This window comes from Myxine glutinosa, chromosome 11 (genome assembly GCF_964187855.1).
Source record: "Myxine glutinosa chromosome 11, kmMyxGlut1.1, whole genome shotgun sequence".
Classification (NCBI taxonomy): domain Eukaryota; kingdom Metazoa; phylum Chordata; class Myxini; order Myxiniformes; family Myxinidae; genus Myxine; species Myxine glutinosa.
Window position 1 is genome coordinate 67,354,982 of NC_136271.1, and position 24,578 is coordinate 67,379,559.

The following is a 24,578-nucleotide window of genomic DNA, read 5'->3' on the forward strand; positions in this document are numbered from 1 at the left end:
TGACCGGACATCTGACATTTTACCTTTGACCTCTTGACCCCAAAATCGAATCAGTTAATCTTTACATCATTATACATACCTGTACCAAGTTTGAATTGGATCCCTTCAGCCTTCTCAAGTTATAGACCTATTACAGACTTTGACCTCTTGACCCCAAAATATAATCAGTTAATCTTTACATCACAATACATACTTGTACCAAATTTGGTCAGAATCCCATCAATGGTTCACAACTTATCGTGGTAACACAATTTTTACCTAACATGACCTTTGACCTTTGGCCTATGATCTTGTCACTCCAAAATCAAAAAAATCTAAGATCAAGCAATCCTGCAAAGCATCAAATAGAAGGGCTGTATCTGCTTTCAGAGCAATCAGTTGGTAAATAAGGGATAAGTAGGTATCCAAAGTTTCATAGGTTAATCCCCCCTACTCCCCATCCCTCCCCCTCCTTCCCAGGAGCCCCCATGATCTAAAATTGAAACCAGAGCGATTATGCGGGATACTCTCTTGTATTCAGGTGGCAGGTTTTAAAACATCAGCCAGGTGATAAGGGAGGAGCAGCAAAAATAGCCAAAATTAAACAGACGGACTACCAGAAGGACAAACATCCGGACATCATGACCCATTTTATAAGTTAATCTCTTCGAGAATCGTGATGAGATGGCCTAACAAAAGGAAAAGAAAAAAGTACAAATCTCCACCCTTGCATTACATCAGCAAACTGTGAACTTAAATATGCATTTCCTTCAGAATGTATTCACAGCCCCTTTGACTTTTTCACATTTTGTTGTTACTGCATGAATTTAAAATGGTTTAAATTGAGATTTTTTTTGTCACCGATCTACACATAATACCCCATTATAACAAAATGAAAACATGTATTTAGGAAATTTCCACCAATTTATTGAAAATTAAATACAGAAATCTCATTTTCATAAGTATTCAGCCCACTGAGTCAATACTGCGGGGTTTTGGCAGCGATTACAGCTTTGAGTCTTCTTGGGTATGTCTATCAGCTTTGCACATCTGGATTTGGGGAGTTTCTCCCATTCTTCCTTTCAGATTTGCTCAAGCTCTGTTAAGTTGGATGGAGAGCATCAGTGAACAGCAATCTTCAACTCTTCCCACCGATTCTCAATGGGATTAAAGTCTGGTCTTTGGCTGGGCCACTCAAGGACTTTCACGTTCTTGTTCTGAAGCCATTCCAGTGTTGCTTTGGCCATATGCTTGAGGTTATTGTTCTGTTGGAAGATTATTTCTTCACCGCAGTCTGAGGACTTTTTCACGAGGAAGTATTTTCACTTTGCCTGTATTTGGCTCCATTCATTATTCCCTCCATATCCCAGTCATTTCCGCTGAAAAGCATCCCCATAGCATGATGATACCACCACCATGCTTCATGGTAGAAATGGTGTTAGATGGATGATTAGCTGTGTTCGGTTTTCACCAGACGTAGCTCTTTGTATTCAGGCCAAAGACTTCAATTTTCATTTAATCAGACAACACAATATTTTGCCTCGTGCTCTCTGTCTTTCACATGCCTTTTTGCAATCTCCACACATGTTGTCATGTGCCTTTTTCTCAGGAGTGGCTTAAGTCAGGCCACTCTCCCATAAAGCCTCGATTTTTGAAGTGCTGCAGAGACTGTTTTCGTTCCAGCAGGTTCTCCCATCTCAGCCAATGAACTCTGTAGTTCTGTCAGAGTGGTCATTGGGTTCTTGGTCACCTCCTTGACCAAGGTCCTTCTTGCCCGTTTGCTCAGTTTTGTTGGATAGCCAGCTCTAGAAAGAGTCTCGGTCGTTCCATATTCTTTCTATTTCTTAATGATGAAGCTCACTGTGCTCTTGGGAACTTCAACACTCTAGAAATTGTTTTATACCCTTCTCCAGATCTATTCCTCCTCACAATTCTATGTTGGAGTTCTACGGACAGTTCCTTGGACTTCATGGTAGAGTTTCTGCTCTGACATGCATTGTCAACTGTGGGACCTTATATAGAAAGGTGTTTTCAAATGATGTCGATTTTTTTTTCAAAATCAATTAATCAATTGAATTGGCCACAGGTGGACTCCAATCAAGTTGTCGAGAAATTTAAAGGATGATCAAAGGAAATTGGATGCACATGAGCTCAATTTGGAGTGTCATAGCAAAGGTTGAATACTTATTGACTTCAAGGTGTTTCTGTATTTAATTTATTATTAATTTGTAAAAACTCCCCCCAAAAAAATTCTACTTTGACATTATGGGGTGTATGTGTGGATCAGTGACAAAAAAAACCCTCCATGTGTGGATCAGTGACAAAAAAACCCTCCATTTAAATTCAGACTAACAACAAAATGTGAAAAAAGTCAAGGGGTGTGAATACTTTAAGACACTGTATGACCTAAAGGAATGTACAATGGACTGCGATTCAATTCCGAATTTGGCCCACTGGTTGCATCATTACCGAGTCACAGCTGTGCTGCTGATGCAGTGCCCCATTTCGGTTAATGCAGGAATTTCTGAATGTCTTTCAGAGAGCAGCATACTCTTGTCCTGTTCATGAAGGACCCCTGGGATATTGAATGTCCACCAACTGATGCTGGAAGACGGAACGCCCAGTTTAATGTCCATCCGACGGATGGCACATACATGGATGAATCACCCTGCCTGTGAAACACTGGGATTACAGTTTTTAGTTAGGCCGAGATTAGAACCCAGGCTGGACAGCCTAGAGGAGAGAGTGCATACCTGTGGCACATCCTGCCAACCCTCTCAAAGTACATTCATGTTACACCCTCATTGCAACACACTGAAAAAGTGCTGAACATGTGACACGATAATATTAGCCCAATAGCCATTTTGTACAATGTGGAAATTACCATAACCGTGACATCGGCGATTATCATTTTGTGAATACAGATAAGCGAGGTGTTTGCTTTTAGAAAGTGAGAGAGTCGAAACAGAGCATGTACAAACCAAAAACAGGCAAATAAAACTCATTTTGCTCAAATATCTGGCACACAGTATTCAGCAATATTCAAAAGCTTACGAGAGGTATTGTTGCACTTTTTGCTCAGGTGCAAATAGCTTTGGGCCGGTCGTCACGTTGGATGCGCAGAGAGACCCCGAGGAGCCCACGGCCTCTTCTGGCAATACTGCTTCCTCTTCCATGCCCGTCGATATTCCTAGTTTGGCAGCAGTTGGTACAAGCCAATCAATACTCCCTGAACACTTTTTAAATAATACATTAGCACTATCCCATCCAATTGTAATAAAATAAAATAAAAAACCAAGTTAATATTCAGATCTAAACCAGGCAATCATGCGTTACGGAAAGAAGATGTGCGAGACGTGCGTGCAAAATCGAATCAGTTCATTTTTACATCATTATACATACCTGTATCAACTTTGAATTGGATCCCTTCAGTCAGCCGTTCGCAAGTTATAGACATACGTATTAGTGTGTCTGTCTGGGCCGTAACTTTACCATTTGAGTTTTGTCATCAAATTTTCATCAAAGCTTTATTATGATAATACGGAGAAGGAAAATTAATAATTTTGTCAAAAGGTCAAAAACAAATAAAATCATCAATTTTCATCCAATTGACCTGAAATTTAAATTTACCACTTGAGTTTTGTCATCAAATTTTCAACAAAACGTTATTATGAGAATATGGAGAAGGAAAATTAATAAGTCAAAAAGTCAGCATCAAATAAAATCGTCAATTTTCATCTGAATGACCTGAAATTAAGAATTTGCATATTGGTTCACTGAATTGGTTCACCAATCAAAAGCTAGAAACTGATTTTTTTTTCCGATCAAAAGGTCAAGGGTCAAGGTTGCCTAAAATCAGTTTTCACCCGATTGACCTGAAATTTACAGAATTTGCATATCGGGTCACTGAATCAGTTCATTAATCAAAAGGTAGAAGGCGATTGGTCTTTTTTGCATCAAAAGGTCAAAGGTCAAGGTGCATAAAATCGTTAATTTTCATCCAATTGACCTGATATTTAAATAATTTGCATATTGGGTCACAGAATTGGTTCATCAATCAAAAGCTAGAAACTGATTTTTTTTTTGTTAGATCTAAAGCTCAAAGGTCAAGGTTGCTTAAAATCATCAATTTTCATATATATATATATATATATATATATAAACTGTTTTCGTTATTTTGAGCATATTGAAGAAGAGGACGTATGGATAGAAACGGACGTGGACGGGCTTTGCATTATCAGATGCTTTCTTGTTTTTAATTATTTTGTAAAATTTTCTATAAAAAATTACACTGACATTATGGGGTATAATGTGTAGTTAAGTAACAAAAAAAAAATCTCAATTTAATTCATTTTAAATTCAGGCCGTAACAATCAATTTTGTGGAAAAAGTCAACGGGTGTGAATACTTTTTGAATGCGCTGTATCATAGATATTTGAGGTGAGGTGAGAAACATAGATATCTGTTTTACCATTGAATATATTGGACAGTTTGTAAAGCAGGTAAACTGTGTGCTACCTGCAAGAAGGCAATAGAATACAGAAACGATCAAACAAAGAGCTTTACCTTCATCACATTCCGAGGCATCGCCAGCATCATCTGTCGACGAGTTGTCTGTGCTCTCATCATCGGCCATTTGCAACTGCACAGTCTCCTCTGGGGTAGGTTTCACCTCAATCACCTCGGCGTCTGCACTGTCTGGGTGAAGTGGCCTGCGGGGTTTGATAAATCCTTCCACTGCTGAATCCCTGGGAAAAGAAAAATTAACCTCACAATTTTCAATTTACAGCGACAACCTTCTTTGTGAATCGTGAGGAGTGTGGATGAGTCGATTTCGACGTCGCCATGAGGTCACGGCTGATTATCATTTACAAGCTACCCAACATCTGGGACATGACCTTTTAATCTTATACTGTACATTAAAAGACATAACTAAGCTGCATGTGCAAGAAGCCTTCAAAGCCCATTGGCTGGAGAGCTGTCTTGACTTCGCCCACAATGGTCAGGAAGAAAATCCTTCGTCTGCCATGTTGGTTTTCTGGCAAGTTTAAGACGTCTTTGGAAGTGTCATTTACAATTTGAATTCTCCAAGCTATATAACCATGGTGTATTACATGCACATAAGCAGTAGGCATGTTTTCGCTTCATGTACGGAAGCCAGATTATTCTTTTTTTCGGGAATGATCGAACCAGCAGTCTTGGCCAATACACCACCCAAATAAATGGATGAGCAATTTGTATCATAAATGAAGGTTTTTGTACCTAACATCAATGAAGATATACTGCAGGATCGTGCAAAACGGTGATAATTACCACCATTAGACCAGTCCTTCCAATTTGCTATTCAACAAAACCTAAAATGTTGGAAATAGAGAAGTGCTTTGCCATAAAAATCTTACATTTCTTTTACAAACAATGCTGGGACAGGGACTATAGTAGATTTATTAAGCTCAGTGCAACTCTTCTTGTGAAAGGGACCAGCGATGGAAATGGTCGTCCAATGTTTTCATGTGTTGATTTAGTTTTAGAAGATTATCTCCTAAAAAAAAAAGAAGCCATATTAGCTCCATAAAGTGAGTGCCACAAACCCAGGAAACTAGCATGGCTGTGGATAGCTCCTTGACGACTAGCATCACTCCACGCCATTTTTTTAATGCTGTGAACAAACTTTAGTCACAACACAACAAATATGATTTGTGCCAAGTTTGCTAACAATCCCTTCAGCGGTTTCGGAGAAGTTGCAAGTGTTTACGGACTGACGGAGGATGCGCCATCGCATAAGCTCCCCTGAACTTCGTTCCAGGTGAGCTAATCAGGGCCAGGCTGAATAAAATAAAATATGATAATCTGAAAGCCTCAACTCAACTGCATAGAAAATAAAAATATAAAACACACAATCAAACAACAAACCAAGTGTCATGCTGTGGGGATCCTTCAGGCCGACTTGTAGAACGTTTTGGTGATTTTTTGGTAGCCAGATCCTTCAAAAACGAAAAATCTGTCGTAGTCTTACGAGAGCACAAAGGTCTTTCCATCGTTTTCTCGACGTTTGAGAGACTGAAATTCTCGGGACGATGGTGCATGGAGGTTTGTGTGTGGAAACGCTCCGGATGGTTGATAAAAGGAGTGTTGGCCTTTGAGGGAGGAGAAACGGAATGATGATGCAAGGGCATCTCCGCAGCTGAACGCAAGGCCTTTGGTGTAAGACCGCTTGTTGAAGGTACTTCATCAGCAGGTTTTTCCTAGAAAAGTAAAAAATAAAGAAAAATAAAAGCACATTAGGAACTCTATAATCAAAAGAATATTCTTGCAAAGGCTCTCAGAATTATTTTTTTTAAACCAAGTCGTCATTTTTGACTTAATCCATGATTTATTTGTGGCAGTCATGTAGCAACCAAAAACAATTTACCATACAATAGGGGAATGTGACATAATTACCTCCACCACTGAAGGTAGATGGAGGTTATGCTTTCAACCGTGTCTGTCTGTCTGAGCGGGATATCTGAAAAGGTTGTGGACGGATTCGGATATAGCTTGGGGGATGAGTTGGTTGGGTGATGAGAACAAGCCGATTAGATTTTGATTCAGGTCTGGATCCAGATCCGGCCTATCAGTGGGATTGAAAACGTAAACTGTTCAGCCTGTCGGAGGTATGCGCTCTACCAAGGGCCGTTCTAGTTTTGTGATGCCCGTTGTAATAAATGGTCGAACCAAAGTATTTAGAGAGGCAGGAGCAGTAACTAACCCACAAATAACCACGGATAGCCACAACATTGGAATGCTGAGCAACTTGTGCTTTGCATGGAGGAAAGATATTGCCATGAAAATGGAAGTTTTCATGCATACTGTACTAAGTTAAATATGTAATGGTATATTATTATTTTTACAGTGTTTGAACAGTGTTTGTCCGTCTGTATGTATGTATGTCCCCTCAAACATGTACCAATCAGAGCTGAGGATCTGTTCACATGACAGGGTGATGTGATTACGTCTGATGTCATTATGGTGGTATGGCAGCTGACTCTCCACACTCCGCCATTTTGATTTATATGCCGTTCAGGCCGAACATATCGTCGAACCTGTCATATATCACAATCGCCATGCTCTACCTTTACGTCTTTCATCCTGTGTGAAACACATACAAACCGATTGTTAAAATGACCATTAAATATCGAAAGCATCGGCGTTACGTCTCTTCCAACAAAACGGTTCGTACCCAACACTTGTGGGGTATAATCTAGATTACAGCAGATCTTCCCTCAGTTCAGGAAGTGAAACTTACCTCATGGATGTCTGGATTCCTCCAAATTTCTTTGTTTAATGCTATAAACAGCATTAGCGACTGTTTAAAAAGCTAATCATGTGTGTTTGTGGTTTATAATATTTTACAAGCCCCGCTACACCGCTGTTAGACTTTCGGTCTTGTTTGTATACAAAGACGAGGCTCGTGGTGGAGCTAGGAGCTAGAACATATAACGGATCAGGAAGCAACAAAACAAAAGAAACAGTACAAAGACAGAGAGGCACACCGAGAGGAGGAACAATGGACAAAATAGAAGGAGCCTTGGAGAAACAAGGGATGTGTGAAAGAATGAAGGGTAGGGAGGGACGGCACGGAGTGGAGTGGACAAGATGGATAGAGGAGCAAACTCTCAGGAAGGAAAAACTCGAAACTTGGTAGAGGGTGGGCTTGGGTGGAGGGTGGGGTGATTAATTGGGGTAGAAAATATCATGGTTTTGGATGGAGGATGGTCTGAGATGGTGGTGAACATCTGTCTTGAAGACCTGGCAGGAAGAAGATTGAAAGACTCAGGAAGTAGCTCCCACAGGTGGGGAAAAAAGAGGAACAAATGAATGGAGGTAAGCAGTGATTCTGGATTTTGAGAGTTTTACGAGAAGGGGGTTGATGGACCACGTACGTGCACCCTGCAGAAACCTGGGTGGGGTGAGGAGGAGGAACATGGAAATATCAGAGTGCAAGACCAGAAATGAGCTGCCAGAAGACAAAGACCACCGACCTATCTGTGATGTGTAGGTAATAGGCCCAGGGACAAAGCTTCATCACAAGAGATTCCAATAATCTTAAAGACCTTGGTTTCCATGACATCAGGCTGAGAAAGATGTGAGGCATGGGTGCCAGCCCAGAAGAGAGAGCAGTACTCCGTCCAGCTAGAGATGAAGGCCTTGTTGGTGGATACGAGTTCAGGTTTGCCAAGGAAAGATTTTGCATGACGGAGGATGCCAACTTTGAAACGTGGTTTGCCCAAGAAAGATCACAGCTGATGATGAGGCCCAAGAGTTTGAGTGACTGAATTTAAAGAAGATTGTTAAGAAAGTAGATGGGAGGGAGGGTTTGCTGGATGGTCTTTTCGGTGGGGTGAGGGGGGTGGAGGGAGTCAGGGGGAGGGGGGGGGGTAAGAGAGAGATTCCTCAGGATTAACACATATTCCAGCTTGTGATTTGACCATCTTGGGATTCTATAAAGCTCTTCAAGAAAGAAGAGGCTGTTGTCTGCCTATTTGGAGGATGAGGGATGTCACGGCAGAGGGTCGAGTCATCAGCGAAGACATAAAGGGTGTTTTCCATGGAACCAGATAAATCCTTGATGAAGATTAGGATGTCGTTGAAAGCCACACGTTGGCTACAAGAGTAGAGGAAGTCAGTAAGCCATGTGCAGAGTTGACCTTGGATTCCATAGGTAGAGAGTATGGAGAGTAAGGCAGGATATCAGACTGTATCAAATGCTCAAGATATGTGTAGAGAGACAGCCCTGATTTCATGTCTGGCATTAAGGGCCTCCATCCATTGTTGGGAGAGCAGAAGCAGCATGTCCAAGGTAAAATCACCTGATCTAATTCGAATTGATGAACTGAGATGAGGCCGTTGGAGATGATGAGTTGGATGAAGGAAGTATTTCATATGATGGCCTACTGCGATGATAGATTCCTTGACCTTACTTATGATTTTAAGTGAGCTGATAGGTCTGAAATGAAGCCTTTGAGTATGGGATTTTTTTGATAAAAATACCCCCGGTGTGGGATTAATTTGGCATTACGGGAATGCAACCACGTAGACGATCTATTTATAGGTATAGTCGATGACGTGTAGTAACGTCATCTGTACACAAAACTTTTTCGCGGGTTGTGGCACTGGACGTCATCCGTACTCAAAGGGTTAAGGGGGTCGGTATTTGCACCTTGTTTGTGTAATGCGGTGATGTTGGCAGATTTCAAAACAAATGGCAGATGACCTGGGCAAATAATCAGGTGAAAATAACAGAGAGAGGATGTGCAAGAGCAGCAGAGTCGGTTTTTAGGACACATGAGCCTCTGGTCCAGTTGCAGAATCAGTCAAGGATTGCCAGAAGGGAGTATTTACTATTGGCAGAAATAAGGGTCAGAAAGTTTACAGATCGAGTCAGTTTCATGGAGTCACAGAAGTCTTTTGTTGAAGTGTCATGGCTGGGTGAGAGGAACCAACACCAAGCCAATCACCACATATGAGGAAGAGAGAGTTAGGATGAGTGGTTAAAAGTCGGTCCATGTTGTCTGAGAGAGATGTACATGGAGTCGTCACAGTTTGGGGGACGGTACAACTCACAGACAAACAAGAAGTGAGAGTGAAGGGGAAGTCACAGCCAAAGGTACTCTTGGGGGCTGGGAGATGTAAAAGCAGTACACAGACAATGAGAACTCTGCTGCCAGGATGGGGTTCAGGTCGATCAAACAGGTGACACAGCCAGGGAGAGATACTAAGAAGTCAGGGACAAGAGGAACGATCCTGTGAAACAGATGATGTCTGGGCTGTCAGCAGCGGCCTGGATTGAGTGACGTCAGGTTAGAGCAGAAGCTTCGGGTGTTTAGGGTCCATGCAGTTATAGAGGCAGGAGAGGAGGCACTGTTGGCAGGGTGCAGAAATATGGAAAGGAGCAAGGAAAGTGGGTTAGGCAGGGGGAAGTTGGGAAGAGCAACATGAGGGTGAAGCTGAGAGGGGAAACTTTCGCTTCAACAGAAAACTTGATGAAACACAACACAGGTGGAAATACAACAGGAAGGCACGATGGATCAGGTCCCAAAAACTTTGCTTAACGAGTGCAGGGGGTGGAGAAGAGTCTGGGAATTTATTCTACTTCACCCATGCACATTCACGACAACCTCCAAGCATTTGAACAAGCATTTGCATGTTCGTTCCCTATGGCCAATTCAAAGTAGATGATACTTGAGCCTGCCTGTCTAATTGGTAGGCGAGTTCAAAAGGAGGCCAAAGTGAGACACGGAGAGAGAAATTAAGAAAATCGCCAGAAGCAGGGAGAGTGGTGAGATAGTCACGGCAGTCCAATTGACAGTGACCAGTTGAGAAGAGAGTCTCTCTCAGCTTTTGGAGTCTACTCATCCAACATGCACAGAGAATAGCAACGCACAGGACCTGAAGGTGGTTTTGATTCAGGGGAGTTTGTCGCCCTCTATGAATCTCCAATTTGACAACATTTTACATGCTGCCGATGCTCTCAGGGCCTATACGCCTGTGCCCACTGCACCACCTTGCATACTGCAACCAGGGCCCTTCCGCTGCACCAAAGGACCATATTTTCCACTGCAGCTCTGCAAGTAGCAGTGGTTAGCTGAGGTGAGGCTGTTGGAGAAAGATTATTCAAAATCAACAAAATTAACCGACATGTCGTTTATTCCAGAAGCAATACCTTATGTGAATGAAAAATAGCAAAATAGTCAAACGATTATATTACCAAATTTGGTGCAGAGAAAAAAATTCACTTGACCAACAAATATTTGGCAGCCCAACTTTTCGGTTTTCTTCATGTTTCATCATACAAAAAAATATGCTGCCAAGGTGAGTCTGTCTTGTCTGTCTGTCCGTCCGTGGGTGTGGCTACCTCCATTGAGGTGTGGCTACCTCCGTTGAACGGGCTACACCCGTTCTGGGAGGGCCTTCAAAAAACAAATCTCCACCATTTTGTTTGCTCCGCATAGCTTTGAGGCTACATAGGCCTCTGGTGTCCATTTGAAGACTGAATCAACGTGTCTTCTATCATAAATTACCTTTTGAAGAAACAAAGGTAAATTTTGATTACAAATCATGCAAAGGAAGCAAGTTAATGCCCGTTTTGTTCAGAGTGATTATACACCACTCAAAGAAGATGCGTTTTCATCGTGTATAGGAAATAAAATAGTGAAGACTTTAACAAAAAAAAACATTTTTGGTTTTCGCACGAGTTTTCAAGGCTGAATCGTGTTCACATCCAGGATTAATAAACAAACTGCATTTCACGTGTGCATCGACATGTAATTCACAAATGTGAAATAAATAAATAAACAGAGGGGAAATTGCTGAGAGATATTTTTTCGTTCTTATTTTATAAGTTATGTGCACGTGCACTTTATATAAGTTTATTTGAAATCTTTCATTTTTAAAAAGTCATTTTGTATAAAAAAATAAAAATAATAACCACCTTTAGAGGCCATTTTTCCCCGCAAAGCGGGGGTTGGCCTTTTTCGGGAACCGTGGTTGTTGTTGTTTTTCGGTCCCCTATTTGAAGCAATGTTTTACGGCCGGATGCCCTTCCTGACGCCAACCCTTTTTTCCGCCTTTAACGACAAACAGGGAATTACCAGTGAACTGGTACTCAATTAGCCGACCTCGGAAGGATGACAGGCTGAGTCAACCCCCCTGGCGTTAATTCAGCGATCGACCGAGATTCGAACCCAGGATCCTTGGATCCTAAGCCGGCACCCTAGCCGCTAGCCCAACACCAGGGATTGTATGCTGTAACAAAAAGTAATTTTGGTTTTCACCAGGCATAAGGATGTAACGTAATGCCTTTATTTATACACCGCCCAGAAGAGTTGTCCCAGGGACTTTTCCATTTGAGCTGTATTCTTCCGATAGTCGTCACTATAAAAATTAAAATTCTTAAATACTCGGCACGTGGGGAGAAGGGTGGAGCTTAGTTTACGTGTCGCCACTTAATCGTGTTCTGCAAAACATTTCACAAATGAAAGAAACAAGACAAGGGGGTGGATTTACACTGTGTTGCTCCAAGAGAAAAGTTCAATTACCTCTAATATTTGCTGTACCTGCTCGATTCAAACAACTGCCTGAGTGAGGGGTGTAGAGGAGAGTTGGGGAGAGGGAGAGGAGGACTTCTAGAGGAGTGAGGGAGTGAAAGGAGAGGAGTAAAGGGAAGAAAGGTGTGAGGAGGAGTTGGAAAGGAGTCAGGAGGAGTTGGAAAGGAGTGGGGAGGAGTTGGAAGGGAGTGGGGAGGAGTTGGAAGGGAGTGGGGAGGAGTTGGAAAGGAGTGAGGAGGAGTTGGAAAGGAGTGAGGAAGAGTTGGAAAGGAGTGAGGAGGAGTTGGAAAGGAGCGAGGAGGAGTTGGAAAGGAGTGAGGAGGAGTTGGAAAGGAGCGAGGAGGAGTTGGAAAGGAGTGAGGGGAGAGGAGTAAAGGGAAGAGAGAAGTGAGGAAGAGTTGGAAAGACATGAGGGATTGAGGGGAGAGGAGTAAGGGAAGAGAGGGGTGAGGAGGAGTTAGAAGGAAGTGAGGGAAGAGGAGTAAAATGAAACAGGAGTAAAGGGAAGAGAGGCGTGAGGAGTTGGCGAGGAGTGAGGGGAGAGAGGAGTGGAGTGACCCCGGGGGAGAGGGGTGATGAGGAGGGGGAGAGGACTGAATGAGGGGGAGAGGAGGTGAGTGAGGGTAAGATATGTATAGTAAATAAATTGCGTTGATTACATCATTTGTGGATCTGATGAATTGCGAGTAACCATTTTGAAAAACAAAGTGCAGCATCGACATCAAGATGTCCAAATGTCACATGTCCATGCCCACGGGTGCTCCACTAGTTATACTAAAATACACAATTTGGTGTCTGTCCGTCTGACGATTTTTGACCACGATACATTCAGTCATTTATTTTGACCTCCGGAGGTAAATTTGACACTCCAGAGGTAAATTTTATTGTCGGGAATTTAGAATGGTGAGGCACGATCAGATCTTTTCAATGACCTGATCTGACATAAGTAATCTTATTATAGTAGAGCAACGTATATGGTTATGTCGTTATGTTTATATGCAACGAAAACGTCTTCTTCTTCTTTAAAATAAAATTAACACCCTCTTAATTACGTAAAGACTGCTGAGACCCTCAGACCTTTGACGACCCTTTAATTCCCCCAAGACCCTTCAGACCACCAAGACCCCTGAAGACACAAAATACCCTGAAGACCCCAAAGATCCTGAAGACCCAAAACACCCCAAATATCCAAAATACCCTTCAAGGCCCTGAGGCTCAAAAAGACCCTGAATACCCAAAAACCCAAAAGACCCCAAAGACCCAAAAGACCCCGAAGAACCAAAAGACCCCGAAGAACCAAAAGACCCCGAAGACTCTTAAAGACCCAGGGGAAACAAAAAACCCTTAAGACCCAAAAGCCCCTGAAGACCCCAAAGACCCAAAATACCCTTAAAGACCCAGAGGATCCAAAAGATCCTGAAGATCCAAAACAACATGAAGACTCAAAAGACACCGAAATGGTCAAAGATGCCTATTCCTCTGAAACGACGTATGGTGAGGCGCGCGGAACGCGCCGCGTCATGCTAGTAGTAATAATAATTGGCAATAACAACAAACAACAACATGCATTTTAAGGCCATTTTCCCTGCTAGAGCGGGGGTTAGCCTTGCGGTCCCCAAGACAATTTATTTTATTTTATTTTTTTTGTATACTGAATCGAGGCTCGTGAAAGAGCTAACATTTATTTCACAAACAAATCAACCAGACAAACAAAATATACAAAAAGAGGGAGCGGAAGACAAGATGGGGAGAGAAGGGGAAGCACACAACCACAACATTTGAGAGCAGGGAGAAGTGTGGGAGGGAGAGGGCTTGGGGGCAGGAGGCGTGGGAAGGGGGGGGGGGGGGGGAGAGGTATAAAACACAAGGGGACCGAAATTAGCGGGGGTAGAATAGATCAAGGTTTTGGATGGGGGAGGATAAGAGATGGTGGTGAACAGCTGTTTTAAAGACCTGGAGGGTGGAGTGGGATTGAAGAGAGTGAGGGAGTTTGTTCCAGAGGCGGGAGAAAAGAGGAATGAAGGAGTGAAGGTGAGCAGAAAGTCTTGATTTTGGCAGTTTAACCATAAGAGGGTTGCAGGCAGATCTTGTGCGACCTGTAGGAATATTTGGGGGACAGAGCCCAGAGAGAGCTGGGGGGGCAAGGCCAGAGAGGAGTCGGTAGCAGACGGAAAGACCACCAACCTGCCTGCGTGAAAGTGAGTGAAAGGCCCTTGGAGTTAGCTTCATCGCGGGAGATTCCAATGATTCTGAACGCTTTGGTTTCAACAGCGTGAAGACGAGCTAGGTGTGAGACAGGAGCACCAGACCAGAGGGGAGAGCAGTATTCCATAGAGCTGCGGATGAAAGCCTTGTATGTGGTGAGGAGCTCAGGTGTGCCAAGGAAGGACTTCGCACGACGGAGGATGCCCAGTCGGCGACTGGCTTTGGAGGCCAGATTTGAAATGTGGTTTTCCCAGGAAAGATCATGGCAAATCGTGAGACCCAAAAGCTTGAGTGACAGAACTTCTTGGAGAGGCTTATTCAGAAAGTGGATGGGAGGGTTTTCCGGTCGGTCTTTTCGGAGAGACATCGTAAGAATGTGAGATTTATCAGGATTGAAAGACATGTTCCATTTGTTTGCCCAGTCTGTGATTTTGTCCAGGTCTGCAGAGAGTGAGGAGGCTGCAGACTGCCGATCTGAGGGATGAGGAATGGAGCGACAGAGAGTAGAGTCATCAGCAAAGAGATAGAGAGGATTTTCAAGAGTCAGAGAGATCATTGATGAAGACCAGAAAAAGCACAGGGCCCAGAACACTACCTTGGGGAACTCCAGCCTGAACAGGAAGAGGAGATGAGAGAAACCCATTCAGGACCACACGTTGACTACGACCAGAGAGGAAGTCCGCCAGCCATGCGTGGAGATTTCCATGGATACCAAAGGAGGAGAGTTTGGTGAGCAGAGCTGGGTGCCAGACCGTATCGAAGGCACGTGAAATGTCAAGGGAGACAGCTCTAATTTCCTGTTTGGCGTTGAGGACCTCCATCCATTGTTGAGAAAGCAGAAGCAGCATGTCCAGAGTAGAGTGACCAGGTCTGAAACCAAATTGATGATCAGAGATCGAGCCATTGGAGAAGAGGAAAGATTTCATGTCTGAAGCAATGATGGATTCCATGACTTTGCTGATAATTGGGAGAAGGCTGATTGGTCTGTAGTTGCTAGGATCTGTTTTTGCACCTTTTTTGTGCAAAGCGGTGATGTTGGCTGATTTCCAAGCAGATGGCAGATGACCTTGAGCAAAAGAGAGGGTGAAGAGAACAGAAAGAGGGAGTGAAAGAGCGGAAGAACATGATTTTAGGACTCGTGGGCTGATGCCGTCAGGACCAGTTGCAGAATCAGAGTCGAGGGTTGACAGAAACTTTTCCACCTTGTCAGGAGGAAAGGACACAGAGTCCAGGAGCAGCTGGGTACGACTGGGTACGGTGGGTACAGAGAGGGATGGGTTTGGGACACAAGATTTTGAGGCAAACACAGAGTTGAGGCATTCAGCTTTTTCACGTGCGGAGTCAGCCGTTAAGCCGTTTGAGGTGAGGGAGGGGATGGAGGGGGAACAAACACCAGAAACAGATTTGACCAGACGCCACCAGGATTTGGAAGAGGGAGACAGATAAGAGAGTTCGGTCTTGAGAACGGTGAGATATTGTTTCCTGGCTCTCCTGAGGGTGGACACACACTTGTTTCGGGCTTTGTGAAAGGAAATGAGATTTCCTTCCGTTGGATTTGCTTTCCAGGAGACGAAAGCAAGTTGTTTCAGGGCAACAGCCTCACCTCAACAACAGACAATCTTCTCCATCTTGCCCTATTTTCTGCATCTCTCCTTGTTAACCCCCTTGCCCGCATTTCTTCTTCCACCATCTTTGGCCAAGTCTTTCTCGGTCTTCCCCGTCCTCGACTTCCTTCTACATTCATTTCCATCACTCTTCTCAACCAGTCAATTTCATCCTTCCTCAACACATGACCAAACCATCTCAACCTGTTCCTCTTCACAGCATCAATCACAGGCTCTATTCCCATCATTTTTCGCAATTCATCATTTGTCTTCCTCTCTCTCTCAACGATACTCCGCACATCCATCGAACCATTTGCATTTCCACCCTTTCCAACCTTCGTTGCTGCTCTACGTTCATTACCCATGTCTCGCTCCCATAAATCATAACACTTCTCACACATGCAGCATACACCTTTCCCTTCAGCTTCAACGACACTCCCCTCCTAATCAGCACGCCACTCAGTTCCCGAAACTTCTTCCATGCACATCTCACTCCAGCAACCGTTGCCGAGTCTGATCCACCTTCTCCATTCAGCATGTCTCCGAGGTAGCAAAATGTTTTCACACCTTCCAGCTTTACGCCGTCTCCAAGATCCAACTCAACATTTCCTCCATCTGTAGCTCCCTCTGTGCACACCTTACATTTGAATGTAGCTGCCACACTGGTTAATGACCCTCTCAGACCACCACATTTTTGATGAACCCACTCAGCGCACATTGTACATTGAATGGAGTTCACTCCGACACCCTTCCTGCACACAGCACAGGGCCACTTCCCAGTTATTTCCACCTCGCCACATGCTTTACCACTTGCCATCACCTTCGTCTTTCCGATATTCACCTTCAGACCTTTTGTCTCCATACATTCCTTCCACTTGTTCATCTTTTCCTTCAGTCCATCCATACTTTCCACAATCAACACCAGATCATCTGCATACAACTCCCACGGTAAACCCTCCTTTACGTTCTGAGCCAGCACCTCCATCACAGCTACAAATAGTAGTGGACTTAGTACCGACCCCTGATGCACTCGCACCTTCACCTCAAACTCACCATTGTTCCCGTCCTTCGTCCTTACAGCTGTGCGTGCTCTTTTGTACATTGCCATCACTACTCTGATCAACCATTCCTCCACTCCTAACTTCCTCATTGCCCATGTCAATACTTTGCGTGAAACCCTATCGAATGCTTTCTCCAGATCAACAAACCAAAGAAACAACTTCTTCCTCTTCTCCATGTACTTCTCCTGCAACTGCCTCACAATAAAAAGCGCGTCTGTCGTTCCTCTTCCTGGCATGAATCCAAACTGCATTTCGTCGATCTTCACTTTCTTCCTTATCCTCCTCTCCAACACCCTTTCCAATACCTTCATTCCATGCTCCAATAACTTTATCGCTCGGTATGAGCCACACTCTAGACAGTCTAGAGGGTCACCTTTCCTTTGTATAGGGGGACGAGGGTACTCAGTTCCCAATCCACTGGAATGCGGCCTTCTTTCACCGCCAGATTACAGATCTCTGTCATTCTCTTCACACCCCAACTTCCTGCTGCCTTCAACATATCTCGCACAACTCCCGTCGGCCCTCCCGCTTTTCTACTCTTCATTGCTTTTATCGCTTCCTCAACTTCCTTCTCAGTTATCTTCTCTGCCGGTCCTAAAACTGGGTTACTCTCTATGTTGCCATCCCATTCATTCTCTGCATTCAACAGCATTTCCATATATCTTTTCCATCTTCCTTTAATTCCATCTGGGTCCACAACGATTTGTCCCACTTCATCCTTCAAGCAACTCACCACCATCACATCACACCTCTCTTTCGCTATCTGCTTTGCAATCCTGAATACTGCTCTCTGACCCTCTTCCGAATCCAAGCATTCTCCGAACATTTTCCTTCATGCCTCCTGCGCCTTTGCTACCTCTTTCTTTGCAGCCTTCTTGGCTGCCTTATAACTTTCATGCTCTGTTGTTTCTGCTCCCGTACCCTTCGACCTTCTGCCACTCCGTGAACTTCTTCCTCTTCTCGTCAATCCTCTTTCCACCTTCATCATCCCACCACCATGTTTCCGAGTGCCTCGGTGGTCCTTTTGTCCATCCACGTACCTCACCAACGGCTCCCAACAGACTAGCTTTCATTGACATCCAACCACTTTCAAGCTCAACCACATCATCCTCTACCCCACTCAGCCTCTCTTTTAATGCCTCCCTTACTGTCACCTCTTTCAACCTCCACACCTTCATTCTCGGTTGGTACTTCACCCGCCGAGCTCTCCTCGCACCTTTCACCCTTATGTCGCAGACAACCATGTGGTGCTGTGAAACAACCTCCTCCCCCGGGATCACCTTTGTGTCCCGGAGGTGCCCCTATCTCGCCTACGCACCATCAGGTAGTCAACGGTTGTCGTCGACCCACCTGACGTGTATGTAACAAGCTTATTATCCTCTTTCTGGAACTGAGTATTACAAATCAACAAATCAGCTCCATCAGCAAACTCCAAAATCCTTTCACCTTCTCCATTTCTCACACCATATCCGTAACCCCCATGAACTCCCTCAAAACCATCCATACTCCTTCCCACATGTCCATTTAGGTCTCCTCCTACCACAACAACTTCCTCATCTTTCACGTTTTCCATCAGCTTCTCTGTCGCACACCAGAACTTGTCCTTCTCTTCATCGCTCCGACCAACCTGCGGAGCATATCCCGAGATGACGTTCACCAAGAGCTTTCCAATCATCATTTTCACCATCAACCTATCACTCACTCTCGTCACACTCACCACACTGTCTACAAACTCCTCAGAAAACAGGACACCAACACCATTCACACCCTCCAGGCACCCTTGCCACACAAACTTGTATTTCTGTCCCTGCCTACCCTTCACCATTCTCACACCACTTTCCTTCCATCTCGTCTCTTGCACACAACATATGTCCACTCTTCTTCTGACCAATACTTCCACCACTTCTCCTGATCTCCCTGTCATTGTTCCTACATTCCATGTCCCAAACCACAGAAACCGATCTCCACTTCAGGCTGTACCCTGCCCATATGTAGTTGGAATTGTCATGGTTCTCTTTTTGGCAATAACATAAGGCAATAACAAGTATTAATTGGCAATAACAATTGGCAATAACAATAATTGGCAAACATTGGCAAATAATTGGCAATAACAATAAGGATAATAACACGACTCCCCCTGCCACTCCGTAGTGGGCGGGTGTACTCGTAAATTAAATTCATCAATTCTTTAAAATAAAATAAACAAATTCGACCAAGGCTTAGCAAAAGAATTACGTTTACAAAATGTTGCATTCACACTCTTCATTACAACGCGGGTTACGGATTATGAGCAACGCCGTGGCATCAACCATTTGAGTGTTACTCATTTGAAGAAAACCCACAGCAACAAGACATAGAGAAGGCAAGAGGAAAACTATACAACCACAATGCACAGGCAGTATCCTCTCACCTCTTGTGACGTTTGGGGAACGGTTTGGGTGTTGGGGAACAGTTTGGGCTCCTGCCGCAGCTTTCCAAGCCAAACTTCGGAATGGCACTGTGGATCTTGTGGTCGTTTGGGAGTTGCCATCTTTGCAAACAGTTGAGTGCGAAGGTTGGAACTGGTAAAAATCTCATCTTTTGTAGTTGCATTCATGAGTGCCCGTTGCTGTGGTTGAAGAAATTAGCAATTCACAATCACTCAAATTGCAAAGATTTTCTTTCGTTTAATGACATTAATTTCGGTAGCCAAGGCCTCCATATAATGCATAGACAACTGAAGACATGCAGTTAGGCCGAGTGGGGTCATCTTCGGTACAAAACACTGTAAAGTATTTTTAAAATCGATAGTCTTAGTAATAAATGTTAACAATAAAACGAGAGCGACGTCGATGACACACCATTGCAAATCCCCACAATTGCCACCGAAAGCAAAGTTGAAAGATGGCAAAAGGTTTAACCAGGAATGACCCAATGTCAACAGATATGCCTCCACCCACATTATCACATCATTGTAATATTTGTATCAAGTTTGATTTAAATCTCTTCAGCTGTTCTAAAGTGTCACGTTTTTACCTGACATGACCTCTGGCCTTTGGTATTTGATGCTGAAATCTAATCAGTTCATATTGTCATCATAATATGTATATATACCACATTTGGTCAAAATCCCATCACTGGTTCAACCAAGTTAGCGCAGTAACAGAATTTTTTTCCAAATGGGACCTCTGATCTCTTGACCCCATAACCTAATCTGTTTATCTTTACATAATTATACATGCCAAGTTTGACTAAGATCCCTTCAGCTGTTCTTGAGTTATTGCGGTAACAAAAACCTATCACAGACGCTGACATTTGACTTTTTAGTTCATCTTTACTTGGACGGACGGACAGACGACCAAAAAACATAATGCCTCCAGCGACTTCATCAGCAGTCATTATTTGTTTTCCTATTTTGACCCCTGTGACCCCAAGTCTCCATCCCCGGGGGCATGAACCAGAAGTCAAATCCCCAAAATATTTACATATTTCATGCGACCCCAATGTTGATTGCATACCCAAAGTTTCATTCCAATTTTTACGGCATAGCCCTCAGGGCAATGCCGTCGAGAACAGCGTTTGTCTGCCTGTGTGTCTCCACAAACATACACCAATCAGAGCTGAGAATCTGGTCATATGACAGGGGGACAGCGTTTAGTAACCATTACAGTTGCATATTTTACTCAAAGGAAATATAATAACCTTCTGTGGAATGTTTTTGGGTCCCAGCAGGTGCCGTAAGGAAGGTAGGAGGTTTCAGAAATTCCTCAATACAATTGTGATTTTGAAATGCGATCGACATGGACCTTGCTCCAGAATCCGGAAGTGAACAGATGATGATGGTTCGCTGGTTTGATCATATCTCAATGCAATCATGATTCAACATTGTATTTTAATATATTAACACTATGGTATTAATATATTATCGGAATGATGAATGATGCCGTTTGCAATGAAAATATAAAGAACGTGCTGTCAATGCCTGATGTTCAACTGAAGGTGGCACAGGAATGTGGAATTTATTGGTTCATCATTTGCCATTCACCAGTTTTTCACCCAAGTCATTCACAAACCGGTTGTCCATGCCTGAAGTCAAAAAAATGTAATACTTGTTGTGAAAATCAACCCCACAACTTTGTCCCATAGGTAGGTTTAATAACAATCAGATCTCTGGCATCATCCTGTAAAATACAATCATGCAATATATATCAGGATCTTGGCATCATATAGGAAGGATTGATAATATTAGTCAAAGCAAGCAAGCCTAGAATATGAAAGGGTACGTACCATCCGAGTCTACATGTCATAGAATAATGTCGCAGGAGTGGCCCGAAGTCGCGGACGTCCGAGGTCTTATAGACGCCTCTCAGTGGTTTAAGCGAGCATCACACCTGGGTTCAACTTTGATACATTTTCACTACATTCTCCCCGCCGTTAGAACTACACTGCCGCTAGGCAGGAATCAAGCGTGCGTCAGCATTAATTGATTGGGGACGTCATTCCGTGTCAGTCGGTCCATCCGTAGCGGTCAGGGTGGCGAATTACTCTGCCAGCACGGGTCCGGAAACTACCGGGTACGGCCTCCCCAAGCCCAGAGTCCCTTGCATCGGAGTAGCCGCTGGAGGCAGGTGTCGGAGGGGGCACCTCAGTGCCTTCAGGAAGGGGTGTATCTGGCGAAGGGAGGGACGGCAGATGCTCCATAGGGGGAGCTTCGGGAGTCCATAGACTCGTAAATCGGTTCGTCGATATCCCTATAAGGGTCGATGACCCCACAAGGGGCGAGATGGCGTACGGAGACAGTGGACTCACGTCCATCTGCCGTCATCACACGAGCATGCTCGGGATTAGCCTGGAGTACCTGCACCTTATCCACTAAGGGATCGTACTTGCTCGTGCGAACCGCACGTTTGAGATAAGCCGGCCCCGGCTCAGCGAGCCAACTGGGTAAAGATCGGATACTACCCGTGCTTCTAGGGTGGTGGAACAGTCTTTCGTGAGGAGTCTGGTTGGTGGCCGTACATAGTAGAGCCCTGATCGAGTTCAGCGCCGCAGGTAGCAACCAAGCCCATTTATCTAGGCCCCGGCCGAGGGTCCTGAGGCTTAGCATGACGGCCCTCCATATGATCCCATTGAAGCGTTCGACCTGCCCATTCACCTGCGGTCTGTACGGAGTGGTGTAACTCGAAGCGACATTATTTTGGAGCAAGACGCACCTCACTTCCTGGGACAGGAACACCGCACCCCGATCTGTATGCACGTAGGCCGGATACCCAAACATAGAAAACAAATTCTGCAGGCACCGTATGACTGTGGCAGCCGTCATATCTGCGCACGTGTAAGCGAAAGGGAATCGCGAGTACTTATCAACGATAGTGAGCAGATAACGAGAGTTACTCGACACCGGCAGCGGGCCTTTGAAATCCATCGCCAATCTCTCCCACGGTCTAGTAGCCCTGACCAGCGTCCCCATGGGAGGGTTGTAAAAACGCGGTTTGAGCTCCGCACATACAGCGCAGTCGCGGCAGACCCGGCAGACCCGGCAGATGTCCTCAATCGAGTCCGGCAGATTACCACGACGCACAAAATGAGCGAAACGCGTCACCCCAGGATGACACAAAGTGTCGTGCAAAGCGCGCAGACCCTCCAAAGTTATGAGACCCGCACACGTAGCCGGCCTCGATAAGGCGTCGGCGACCAGGTTATCCTTCCCCGGGCGATATTTGATGGTGTAGCAGAAGTCGGCGAGTTCGATACGCCAGCAAGTGATTTTCTCATTCTTTATGCGTTGAGCATGTAAGGTGTCGTACATAAACGCCACGCTTTGTTGGTCCGTGATGATTCGGAAGAATCGCCCGAGCAAGTACGAACGCCATCGCCGAATCGACTCGACGATCGCATACGCTTCCTTTTCGACAGTCGAATGCCTCCGCTCAGCGGAGGTGAGAGTCCGCGAAAAGAAAGCCACAGGGCGCCCCCCCTGGGAGAGAGTCGCCGCTATCGCATGATCCGAGGCATCACTTTCTAAGACGAAAGATTTGCTCTCATCGATCGTCTTACAGCGGCGCCAGCGATGTCGTCCTTAAGGCCCCTAAAGGCAGCCAAGGCGGCTGGGCTCATGGGGAACGCGTCGCAGGCCACAAGTGGGCGGAGTTTCGCGGAGAAATTTTGCACCCACTTAGAATAATGGGCGAACAGCCCGAGAGCCCGCTTCAGCGAAGCTCGATCGCAGGGCGGGGCCATATCGAACAAGGGTCGCAGACGCTCCTTATCAGGAGCAACAGAGCCGTGGGTCATGGTGTACCCCAGAAGATCTATCGTGCGCATGGAGTAACGACATTTAGCCTCATTCATGGTTAAGCGATACCTCTGCGCGACCTCGAGGAAGCGCTTCAGATACGCATCATGATGCCCCTGGTCATGCCCGCAAACCGTAAGATTGTCCAGATATACAAAGACATCGGTCAAGTTCTCCTTAGCGATGAGGTCGTCCATAGCCCTCTGAAAACAGGAAACCCCGTTCGTCACCCCAAAAGGTAGTCGGGCGAACTGGTATAACCTTTGACCTGATTCAAACGCGGTATAGATGCGGTCTGCCTCGGAGATGGGGATCTGATGATACGCACTGCGTAGATCGAGAGTGCTATAGACTGAGTACTGGGCAACCTGTCGAACCAGGGCGTCCATTCCCGGGAGGGGGTAGGCGTCCAGCTGTGTAAATCGATTAATCGTCTGCGAATAGTCGATTACCATTCGTTTGCGATGCGCCTCGCTTCGCACCACTAAGACCTGTGCTCGCCACGGCGACCGGCTAGGTTCTATGATACCTTCCTTTAAAAGCTGGGCTGTCTCCTCCGCAATGAATTGCGCGTCTGCTCGTGAGTAGCGCCGCGATTTTACCGCTACCGGTGTGCAGTCCGTGGTCATATTGGGGAACAGCGACAGAGGCTCAATCTCCATCCCTGCAAGTGCACAAACAGCCAGCGTATCAGTACCACCAAATTCCATTTCCAAACGTCCGTGTCGCTTAAGAAAGTCATGTCCTAACAAGATATCAGCACATAGAGCAGGTAAGACCATGAGATGTACATCTGGAAACATTCGTCCCTTTATCACAAGCTTCAATCGACATTCCCCTTTTGTGTTGAGCCTAAGCCCTTGGGAGGCCATAAAGATCCGACGGCATGTCCCGAGGATCGGCCATCCATGTTTTTGCACCAGTCGATGATCGATATAACTATCCGTGGACCCTGTATCGATTAGAGCCCGTGCAAAAATTCCCTCGATCATAAGTGGGATGATGGCCTGAGCCAGGCCAGGCGGTCCGGCAGAAGCCGAGCCATCAGAGCGAGACGATCGCGCCTCGCGTGTAGATCCGACACCAGCTGCAGTTCTCCGTTTGTTCGAGCAGCCTCCGGAGGGCGCTCGTGTCATGCGCGTAGTTTGAAAGCCATCTGCAGTCTTCCGTGCCAAAACAGGAGCTTGTAGTTCGTACGAGCAGCCTTTGGATGGCGCTAGAGTAGCGCGGTGAGTCTCATAGCCATCATGAGACGTTCGGATACCAGCCAAGGACAGTCGCTCCACGTTCGGGCGTATTTGCGCCATTTGTTTTGGCGGTCCGATGAATCTCACCAAGGTCGAGCGTGCAGCCAAGGGCCCACGAGGAGGTA

General features: G+C 45.1%; 1 protein-coding gene across 1 annotated transcript in view; it reads right to left on the reverse strand.

Moving 5' to 3' along the window:
- AHCTF1 (AT-hook containing transcription factor 1) overlaps positions 1–24,578 on the reverse strand; it is a 111,782-nt gene that overhangs the window by 20,439 nt on the left and 66,765 nt on the right. The window contains exons 28-31 of the mRNA XM_078786737.1: positions 19,343–19,540; positions 5,890–6,221; positions 4,546–4,727; positions 3,034–3,169 (exon numbers count right to left, since the gene is read on the reverse strand). Coding sequence (XP_078642863.1) covers positions 3,034–3,169; positions 4,546–4,727; positions 5,890–6,221; positions 19,343–19,540 — 848 coding nt within the window. The remainder of the gene's footprint in view (positions 1–3,033; positions 3,170–4,545; positions 4,728–5,889; positions 6,222–19,342; positions 19,541–24,578) is intronic.